This window comes from Corythoichthys intestinalis, chromosome 13, assembly GCF_030265065.1.
Source record: "Corythoichthys intestinalis isolate RoL2023-P3 chromosome 13, ASM3026506v1, whole genome shotgun sequence".
NCBI classification, from domain to species: domain Eukaryota; kingdom Metazoa; phylum Chordata; class Actinopteri; order Syngnathiformes; family Syngnathidae; genus Corythoichthys; species Corythoichthys intestinalis.
In genome coordinates, this window is record NC_080407.1 from 41,535,111 (window position 1) to 41,546,716 (window position 11,606).

An 11,606-nucleotide genomic window follows, 5' to 3' on the forward strand; every position below is an offset into this window, starting at 1 on the left:
GCTGGTACCTTCTCCACTTTTTTCTGGATCCTTTAGGTCCAATATCTCTTGCACTAGCTGATTTTTAATATCTTCCAATGTCTCATCCGCCTCCATTGATGGACGATATCTTGGGTCCAAGATGGTGGCCTTTCTCAGGAGGAGTTGGATTGGAGATGAGCTATATTTACTCATTAACACCCTGCACATGTTTTGCTTAATATTGGCTGTCAGTGAATTATCATCAGGGCCTGGAGAGAGAAGATCAGCGGTTATCAGTTCCAGCACAGGCCTAACTGAGGACACAGTGACATATTTTTCCCCTGAGAGGACATCTGTGAAGTCAGCTACAGGTTTCATTGCTGCGTTGATGGACTCCAAAACAGAAATGTCCTGCCACGTTGGGTTGAGGTGACCATGTTTTCTGTCCTCAACGAGAACATGTCTTATGGCTGGGAGCTGCTCCAGCACCCTCTCAACCATTTTCTGCTTAGTGCCCCATCGTGTGGCAACATCCTGTGGGGCATATAATACTTAATGTAGATTTTTCACCATTTTGGCTACATCAACAGTCTTAAGAATTAAGAAATGCACATCCTCTATCATTAATTTCCATATTGTGTTGTTAATATACAGTATGTAATTTTGCATTATAGCTGTCAATGAATTAAACTTCACTCACCAGAACTAGACTGTGTTGGGGAAGATTAGCATCATTCTGTGCCTTCCTCAGGGCCCTCCTCTTATTCCAACTCAGATGAAATATGTTGACTAAACTTCTACACAGTCCAATGGCACGGGCTGTCCGTTCTTTTTCGCTGTCCAAAGCGTGGGACACAGCAAGATGAAGGTTGTGGCCAAAGCAGTTTAGCCATGGCCAGCCGAGGTTTCTTATTGCAGCCACAATGTTGGCCCCATTGTCTGTTGTAATGCATGCAAGTTTGCCTTCACCCAGTCCCCAGTCTGCAAAAGCTGCTTTTAGGTTTTCCTCCAGGGTGTTGGCTGTATGGCTTTCTGGGGTGTATTTTGTTTCTAAACATTTTGAGTGCAGAGTCCAGTCATCTGTGATATAGTGTATTGTCAAACTCATGTAGGGAGTCATGTTTGAGCTTGACCACATGTCTGTCGTGGCGGAGTAAAATAAAATATTTTTTATCTCGTTTAATATGTCATCTTTCACTTTACTGTACAGTGCTGGAATTGCAGTTTGTGAGATATAGCATTTCCCTGGCACTTCATACTGTGGGTCAAATGTTCGCAGCATGTCTCAAAATGCTGCTTTATTAACAGTGTTAAACGGTCTCATTTCTTTGGCAATGTAGCGGACAACACTGTCTGTGAGGGAACGCCACTTCGCTCTGTCGTGTTTGTATTTTAGACATGAGCAAACCCTTCCGTAATTGTTGATTGACGTAGCGAGAGGGGCTCTGCTTGCTGCGGTGCAGTTTGCTTACCAAGCAGTGAATATTGAAGAGGGTGGTGGTGTCTCAAGTGAGCGTGAAGATTTGTTGTGTTGGCCCTCTTTGTTGAAACAACGTCAAAACAAATTTTGCAGACTGGTTCGTCCTTGTTGCCTGGCTCGCCATCCTCATTTGGTTTAAAACCAAAATATTTCCACACCGAGGCTGTGGCGTTTGGCTTGGAAATAAGGATATTTCCTTTTTCATCTTTCCCACTGTGCTCGCTCATTGCTGCGTGTCCTTCTTTTTGTTTTGGTGGCAGTCGACTGTGCACTCTGCCCCACCTCCCTCAATTGAATGATTGACATGATGGTCACTCAAACTCAAATGTATAAAACGAACATACCCAGAAGTCAAAACACAGCATACTGCACAACAAGGAAGCCATATTTATAGTACACTAACAGTATGTTCGCCACAAGCGCGTGCGTGCACACACACACACACATATACGTACGCGCTGAGCGATAAATCGCAGCGGGGAAAGTTACCGCCTTCATTTTTTTTTTACCATGCGATAAATGAATTTATTGCATATTGTGACAGGCTTACGTCCTGTTCTGTAACTCAAAATAAACACGAAGTGACCTGTAAAAAAACCCAAAATCAACAGGATGTAACTGAAAATCAACAGGTAAATGACCTTAAATGGCCCAAAATTACCTCATTGCCTGGCTTTGGCTGCCACTGACGGCCATAGACGTTCTATCCGTTTGAAGTGGGAGGGAATCACCCTCCCATTTCAAATGGATTGGACGTCTACTAGTGATTAACTAATTCCAATTCACAGCAGAAGCTTATTTTTCTGTTTATTAGTTGTTTGCAGAATATTCTAGAATGATTTCCTGACCAATGTATCGATAATCGTTGTATCGCCATATCGTCAGATCATCGTTATCGTAAGCTTTGTATCGCAAATCGTATCGTACCATGATACACCAAGAGGTTCTCACTCCTATTCTAAATTATAAAAATTAGAATGTTTCATTAAATCTTAAAAAAAAAAATCTCATTTGCAATGCCTGGCGGCTTTTAATTTGGTGCGGTGGTGTGCCACAATCTTTTTTGTGTAGGAGAAACCCTGCAAAAAATAATAAGGATATCCTTATTTGTAAAGCCGATTACTAAAACACAAGATGCCTTCAATATTGTTGATTTTAACGGAGGCGGCTTATTCAGCTACATTAGCCCGACGTAATAATACGACTTTTATTCTCGTACTATTAATCCAACATTTATTCTCAAAGTAATTTAGTCCGACGAATAATACGACTTTTATTCACTATTACTTTGAAAATAAATGGCGCCTCCATTAAAATCAACAATATTGAAAGCATCTTGTGTTTTAGAATCAGTTTTACAAATAAGTAAATCATTATTTTGCTTAATCTACATCAAATTATAATCAATTAAAGAATTTATACTAATGCTTGGTAGTAGCTCCCGGCTAAGGTACATGTATAGCCGTAGCGGCTCACAGCTACATTACTCCTGCTTAATAACGCAATTTCTTTTCTCTCGTACCAAGAGTATGGCTTGAATCTCGTAGTCCTTTTTTTAATTGATGAGGCGTGCCATTTTCGTCTGGGCCCGGCCCGATGAGTAGTGGCCATGATTCTTGCTTCTTCATGCTTTTCAGAAATACGCCATCGGCGTAGCCACTTGTCACTCAATTGCCACGTTTACATGGAGCCAAATATTCCAATTACAATCGGAATATTTGTTCAAACCGAATAAATGTGTTCCATATAAACACCTCATTCGGAATGAACAGGCCCAAACCGAATGGAATTTCATTCCGATTCACAGGGGTGGAATATTCCTTTTCCCAAACCGATTAGAAGTAAAATTATATCATGTAAACAGGGAAGCGGAATGGTGTCTGGTTGCGTTCTTTCTGCACATGCTCCGTACTGACGTGGTGACGTCACTTGGTGACGTAGGTAACGTCACATGCAACATGGCTGCCAAGCACACGCACAGCGCACCCACACAACTTTTTAAATGAACGGCGTGTCATTCTGAAGTTTTGTTTCCACTCGAAAAGTTAGAACAGCAGCTGATCTGACGATCGATCTCCATGTTTTGCAACGTGACGCTTTGTTTTGATTAATCTGCGCATGTCAGACGGCAGTTGTCAAACGTCCTTTCGGAATAAAGGCAGACACATGTAAACGCTGGATCGGAATAGATGAAGTGCCATGTAAACAGCTGATGTGAAATTTCCATTCAGAATGATTTGAATCGGTATGAATAAAAGTCAGCATGGAAACGTGGCTAATGTCTGACCAGTATGGAGGTAGATTTGTGTCTTTATTATTCAATCAAAAAAAAAGTTGCTTCGAGCAAAATATATACTTTCAATCGAAGAAAACGTCACTTCAATCAAAAAAAATGTGTTTGAATGCAAAAATAAATTTGAAACTCAAAAAAATATATTTGAAAACTATTTTTCTTTGATTGAATTTTATTTTTTTGATCAAAGTCAAGTTTTTTTTAATTGAAACACCATTTTTGATTGAAGTCATGTAATTTTCCGTTTGGACCACATTTTGGCTAGGACATTTGTGTCTTTATTATTCAATCAAAAAATAAATTGCTTCAAACAAAAAAATATATATTTTCAAAAGAAAAATCACTTCAATCAATTTTTTTTAAACAGTCAATCGTAGAAAAAAAGGTTTGAATGTGAAAAAATATTTGAGACTCAGAAATTCGCATTTGAACACTTTATTTTTCATTCAAACTGTTTTCTTTGATTGAAGCAATCCTTTTTGTGTTTGAGCCATATTAGGGGTAGGACATTTGTGTCAAAATCATTCAATCGCAATAAAAGTTGCTTTAATCAAAAAACTATTTTTAATCAAGAAAAAAATCATTTGCAAAAACTTTTTTTTTTTTTAATATATTTTTTATTTGAAATATATTTTTTTTTTTTATTGAAGTGTCACTTTTTTTGAAAAGCAAAAAGTTTTAAACTTATTTTTTTCAAAGTGGAAAAAGATTTGAACACACTTTTTTTTTTGAAGTGGAAAAAGTTTTGAAGGCACTTTTTTTCGATTGAATCATTTTGACACAAAGATTCTCCTTCAACGCTAGTTCCGGTGTGTTTGATTGGCAGGTAGCTGAGCCAATGACATAAAAGTATGAAGCAAGCATAATGGCCACCAGGGCTCCATCCAGCCATCGGAGTCTGTTGGAGTCTAAGCCGAATATAGGGCACCGGTACGGGCGTGTGACATCGGCATTTCACCGGAGTACCCGCAACGGTACGGTGCCCTGTCGTGGCACACTGGTCGGACCCCGATATACCCCCCCAGGCGCGGAGGCCGGCTGTCGAGTGGACGCCAAAATGTGGTCCAAACGGAAAATTACATGACTTCAATCAAAAATGGTGTTTCAATTAAAAAAAACTTGACTTTGATCAAAAAAAATAAAATTCAATCAAAGAAAAATAGTTTTCAAATATATTTTTTTGAGTTTCAAATTTATTTTTGCATTCAAACACTTTTTTTTTTGATTGAAGTGACGTTTTCTTCGATTGAAAGTATATATTTTGATTGAAGCAACTTTTTATTTGATCGAAGCAACTTTTTTTTGGATTGAATAATAAAGACACAAATCTACCTCCATAGACCAGTAACAAAGGACACCATTTATGTCAAAAGGATTCAATTGTGCTGCAAAGATGATTGGATTTACTCGAGGAATTCGATTAGAAAACGCTTCGATTCAAATTCTGCAGCTTCGATGATTCGTTGAATTAGAGTGGCGTTGCAATGGTTTGTTTTGAAAGTGTTTATATCTAGTTTTATTGATTTGGGTGGCATCACTGCAATAGTGATTTTGACCTATTTCGTCTGACATGGCTGAATCCAGCTGCTCCTTGTTGAGACCAAAATAGGATATGTTTTTGAACCAATATATTTGTTTATGCATTCGTTATTTAGCTTAGAAGTATGTTTAGCAGTTTTTTTTTTTTTTTTTTTGTGGGAATATGTGTTAGAACAATTTGCTAAGATTTTATAGCATTTAAGCTAGTGAACTTTTTCTATGCAAGTTAGCCAGTTCTTTTGTTTTATATTTAGTTTTTTTTTTTTTTTATACTGTTTGAGGCCAAGCTCAGGTATTTCAATTTATTTTTAAGTCATTTATTGGTCTTGTGAAATGAAAGTGCAATTCTGCATAGTTTGACGAAACACTCACGTATTTCATTTTGCATTCACATGTATTGCTTTTTTGAAAGTGCAATCTTAGCAAGCGGAATAAATGTTACTGCAAGCATAAACACTTTTTTTTTTTTTTTTTTTTACATCTAAAATTTATTTGGCAACAATAAATGTTTGTAATCTGATTACGCGATTATTCGAACTAGCTAATCAAAAGACAGGCATAAATCAATAAAAAAGGTAAGTTCAAAACTTTTTTCACTTCAACCCAAAAAATAATTTCAAATACAATTTTTTTTAGGGAGGGCAATTTTATTTTTGCATATAAAATTTTTCCTCGATTGATTTTTTTTTTTAATTGAAGCAAATTTGGGGGGTGGGGGGATTCAATGATTTAGACCCAAATATCCTACGCACAATATAGCCCAGACACAAAAAGGATTGCTTCAATCTAAGAAAACATTTTCAATAAAAATTGACTTGTTCAAATGTAAATTTTTGAGTCAAATATTTTTTTCGCATTCAAAATTTTTCATATGATTTAAAAAAGTTTTTGGGATTGACGACGTTTTTCTATTTAAAATCTTTTCTTTTGATTGAAGCAATTTATTTTGTGATTTAATTATTAAGACACAAATGTCCTACCTAAAATGTGGGCCAAACTCAAAATTACATTACTTCAATCAAAAAAAGCTTTGCATGCTCATCTTTCAATTCAAATACCATCAGGACAAAAAATGAAGAGTATTTTCCGAATCGGTGAACCAACCTGGTAGTGTGCGAGGCATAACCTTTACTTGCATTTTGCAAGAAGCCGAGCATTGATGTTGTCGCAGATCTTTTGCGCCACAAAGTTCCGCCTCGAACTTTGCGGCTGGCGTCGTTCTTGCGTGCATTTTGCACACTTTAGAAGGCTCCAACTTGATGTTCAAGCGTCGAACCAAGTTGGTCTGTGTTCGCAAGCTAAGCTAAGCTTAGATAACTAGGCTTCGAAGCTACAACGCGCACGAAGACCACTTGGATGGACCAAATCTTTCGATTTTGTTCCAGTCAAGTAGTTCTGAACTTCAAGCGTCGCAAACTTAGTGGGTTAACTCCGCACAAAAAGCAGCATGTTGCTGAGCACGTTAATTTTACCGCAAGGGTAACTGACCCTTTGTGTGAATGTCACTGTGTGGCGACCAGATAGCGGCGCGCATGTGCAGACAAATGTGGCTCGCTCCGTGAGTAGCTCCGCTACTGCGCATGCGCCACTCACATCGGGTTGCGACACGCCTACTTAAAGGGGAAATGTGAACTAAGGTTGGCCAATATGGAGGTAGATTTCCGATGTCACACGCCCGTACCGGTGCCCTATATTCGGCTTAGAATCCAACAGACTCCGATGGCTGGATGGAGCCCTGGTGGCCATTATGCTTGCTTCATACTTTTATGTCATTGGCTCAGCTACCTGCCAATCAAACACACCGGAACTAGCGTTGAAGGAGAATCTTTGTGTCAAAATGATTCAATCGAAAAAAAGTGCCTTCAAAACTTTTTCCACTTCAAAAAAAAAAGTGTGTTCAAATCTTTTTCCACTTTGAAAAAAATAAGTTTAAAACTTTTTGCTTTTCAAAAAAAGTGACACTTCAATAAAAAAATATATATATATATTTCAAATAAAAAATATATTAAAAATTTTCTACGATTGATTTTTAAAAAAAATTTGATTGAAGTGATTTTTCTTTTGAAAATATATATTTTTTTGTTTGAAGCAATTTATTTTTTGATTGAATAATAAAGACACAAATGTCCTAGCCAAAATGTGGTCCAAACGGAAAATTACATGACTTCAATAAAAATTGTGTTTCAATTAAAAAAAACTTGACTTTGATCAAAAAAATAAAATTCAATCAAAGAAAAATAGTTTTCAAATATATATTTTTGAGTTTCAAATTTATTTTTGCATTCAAACACATTTTTTTTGATTGAAGTGACGTTTTCTTCGATTGAAAGTATATATTTTGATTGAAGCAACTTTTTATTTGATCGAAGCAACTTTTTTTTGGATTGAATAATAAAGACACAAATCTACCTCCATAGGCCAACCATGTTTTTGAATTAGGCTCGAGCGTATGACGTGGCACTCGCGTATGGAGGACCAAAGCTGCCAAAATTCAAAATAAAAATAAAAATAAATCAATCAATAAAATGCTAAATAAAAACGAAAATAAATACAAAATAAGAATTAAGATACAAAAACTAAAAATAAATCCAAAAATAAATATGGAAATAAATAGCTAATTAAATAAAAGTAAAAATAAAAATGAATATATATACAAAAATAAGAAATTACATTAAAAATGTAAGAATAAATACAAAAATAAATGTGGAAATAAATACAAAAATAAATATATTGATTGAAATAAATGTCAATCAATAAATAAAAGCGCTTTGCCTTATATTTACTTATTTCATTGTCAGCGCCAACTTGCAAGTGGAAATGTAATTCAAATGAGGGGGCGTTCCTAAGGTTGCCATGGGTTGAACTATTCGCTTATTGGTTGATCGACATTCGATTTCTGAAATCTACTAGCCATGCCTGCCACAGATGACAGAACGTGGGTCTGAAAGTCAGGGAAACAGCCGACCTAGTTTAGTAGTCCTACTTGGTGAGAAGTGAGAGAATATGCATTATCCACCGTCGAATGTCAAAGCATGGTATAAGGTGAGTTTGTATGACAGTGGCATATTTTAAAATGAAAACTTGGTTATTCGTATGGCATGCTGCACTCTATATATATCTGACTGCTACTGGTATCAAAGCTACTTGTAACTGCTCCAGTGTAGCTTAGCAGAAGTTACAACTAAGTTCTCATGAAAGCAAACGATATTCCTGCTCACCATAGACTTGAATAATTCCACTGACATCGCAACGTTGGATGCTCGGTGATTACAGGGATCCCAGGATCTCATCCAAATTCTGGGTTCAGAATGATGCAAGGACGTCTCAGGTTCCGACGTACAAAGGTTCAGAGTAAGTGAATGTCATTAATAATTTGACTTGGACTATAGTTTCATTCATTCAAATGAAGTGTCAAGAGGAAATATTTGTGTTTAAAAAAAAAATAACAAGCCGAATCATGACTTTGCCATCAGGGTTAAACCATTTTGTTATTTCAAGTCCTGTTTAAACACTAGAAATTACTTCTTCAGCTTTTATGCAATGCAACTTTTTAAATTGCAACTTGTTTTCCTGTTTTTTCATGGAGGACTTCGTGTGCAAGAATCCATGCCACGTCTGGATCCACCGGGAATTGTCCGCACACTACAACTACAAACTGTTCGGCGTAGATGATATTCTGTGCCAGCCCCCAACAGTCAAAGGCATAGCTATGGCAACCATAAAGTCATAAATTAAAGCTCTATATTGGGGGACTCGGAAGGAAGTACAAAAATAAATTAAGACCATATTTTTTTCACCCATTTTGGAACGATAAACCCATATACAGTATAATATAGACCAGCGGTCTCAAACCGACTCCACAAAGGGCCGCAGTGGGTCCTGGTTTTTGTTCCAACAGATCCACCACAAACAGTTCAACCAATGAGGTTTCTACTAACATAAGCAGCACCTGATTGCAATCAACTGATTACACTTGTAAGAAACCAGATTGGTGAAAAGGTATTTGTCTCGTTTGGTTGGAATGAAATCCAGTACCCCCTGCGGCCCTTTGAGGACCGGTTTGAGACCACTGATATAGACCATTTTAAATTAAGTTTAAATATTTCATGCTTTTATTATTATTTATTACGCGCTAGAAATCTAATTCATTTAGATTTGGAGTGCTTTCGCTGCCAGCCTCTCCCAGTCAACAATTGATTGGATGTCAAGTGCTGTCAATGGCAGCCAATGAGTTAAATGTTGATGTTTATGGCTTGCAAAAATAAGAAACCCTAAAACTTTATGTCTCAGAATTACGAAAAAAAAAAAAAAATCTGGGCCCTGCAACACATTGTCTGTTATTGCAGAAATGTTGGTATAGTTTTAGTTGCCACTTCTGGGAGATGATTGGATGAAATTTTACCCATCAAAATCAAATTATGAGGTGTGGCACGCCCTCTTTGTTTGTTGGCTCTTTGAAAATGGCTTAACAAGTTCAACTTCAAAAGGGATCATGTAAAGTGCACATTTCTAATCAAAAACATAACATTAAAAAAAAAAAAAAAACAATAAAAGCATGAAATATCCCTGACCAAAAAAGTTAAATAAAATTATATAAATGCGAACACTTTCACAGTCTAGGGCTAGGCACATACAGATGAGGCTAATCAATAACTAAATTTGCCATATACGATGTGTGCATGTTTAGTTATATTTTAGGACTAGTTGGTTCAACTTTAAATTACATATTTGCATATATGTGATGGTCCACATGGTCATCCCCCCCATGTCGATGTCAGTCCCAGAAGTGCAGCTGTGACAGGCCTCGACTCCTGAAGAAATTCAGCAGATGTCAGAATTTTCTAATGTACTGAATGTCTACAACGAGACTATCCATCCTGCGTCAAATATTTGGATTTGTTTTAAATGACAGCATAGAATGTTGGTTGTCGTTGATGTGACATTACCTCAATAATGTGAAGAAATAATAAAGGCAATGATTGTTTTTCTGCAAAGTAATATTTTATTGATGACCAGTGTAATACAATACAAATGATAAACAGGCAATTGATGTACAAAAAAGGACTTCCAGCACAACTAACTCGTTCATCAAAAAAATTGTCCACTGGACACCAACATGAGCCACTTAAGGTCAGTAACTTTTTCCCCTAATACTGGCCAACTGCTCACCATCAGCATTCCCTGAAATGTAAATTTATTGCGTCTTCGGGGAGCTTTAGGGTAAAAAATTTTTTTTAAAAACGCACATAGATAAGTGAGGACGAGAGATGTCTTATTGTTGAGGAACGACACCCCAACCTTCCTCAGAAGTATCTAGAAGAAAATAGATGACAACGGCAAAATGGTATAATAGATTAGCTACGAAAGCATTAAACGAGACACCAGCAGGTGCAAACAGTCTTCCGGAGCACCACACGAACTTGAATGTGTGAATTTTGCTTCATTAAATTGCGCTAACGCTAAACTATTCCTTGTGAGTTTAATGTTGTTAGCAGCTTTATCCGTGTCCCGCCTTGCCTCCCCTTCCTGAGACCCAATGCAAGATATTAGCTTATGGAAGATTATATAGATTCAACATACCTCAACTGGACTTAGGTAAAAAGTTTTTCAAAAAACACACACCAAATTACCAATTTAATACGTACCTTGTCCTCATCCAACCGATTGCCAGCATCCCGTAGCCGCTTGGATTCCGACCTTCTCGTCTCGTCCCATTATTTTACGAAGCAAGCAAGCAGCAGGAAGGCAGACATTACTTCGTCGATCGAGAGGATCACTGAACTGGCATGTCGATCGACCAATGGGTGAATAGTTCAACACATGTAGTACCGCCCCCTCATTTGAATAACATTTCCACTTGAACGTTGGCACTGACAATGAAATAAGTAAATATATGGCAAAGCGTTTTTATTTATTGATTGACATTTGTTTCAATCAATATATTTATTTTTGTATTTATTTCCACATTTATTTTTGTATTTATTCTTACATTTTTAATGTAATTTCTTATTTTTGTATATATATTCATTTTTATTTCTACTTTTATTTAATTAGCTACTTATTTCCAAATTTATTTTTGCATTTATATTTAATTTTTGTATCATATTTCTTATTTTTGTATTTATTTTCGTTTTTATTTAGCTTTTTATTGATTGATTTATTTTTATTTTTATTTTGAATTTTGGCAGCTTTGGTCCTCCATACTCGCGAGGTTTCCGCCGCTATCGCCACTGTGGAAGCGAGAAACATAAACAGTGAGGCATTTCAACACAGGTCGCTCTTTAAAAATGGTTGGAAATTATTGTGCGGTAAAGAATTGCAACAACCGATCGA

General features: G+C 36.6%; 1 protein-coding gene and 1 long non-coding RNA gene across 2 annotated transcripts in view; one reads left to right on the forward strand and one right to left on the reverse strand.

The window, feature by feature from the left end:
* Positions 1-6,787, reverse strand: part of LOC130928943 (gastrula zinc finger protein XlCGF26.1-like) — a 53,289-nt gene extending 46,502 nt beyond the window's left edge. The window contains exon 1 of the mRNA XM_057855778.1: positions 6,378-6,787. Coding sequence (XP_057711761.1) covers positions 6,378-6,504 — 127 coding nt within the window. The 5' untranslated portion in view covers positions 6,505-6,787. The remainder of the gene's footprint in view (positions 1-6,377) is intronic.
* A 1,402-nt stretch (positions 6,788-8,189) lies between these two features.
* LOC130928977 (uncharacterized) lies at positions 8,190-10,489 on the forward strand. The gene is made up of 3 exons (XR_009066774.1): positions 8,190-8,315; positions 8,547-8,624; positions 8,860-10,489. It is a non-coding gene; the product is annotated as an uncharacterized LOC130928977 (long non-coding RNA).
* The last annotated feature ends 1,117 nt before the right edge of the window (positions 10,490-11,606 follow it).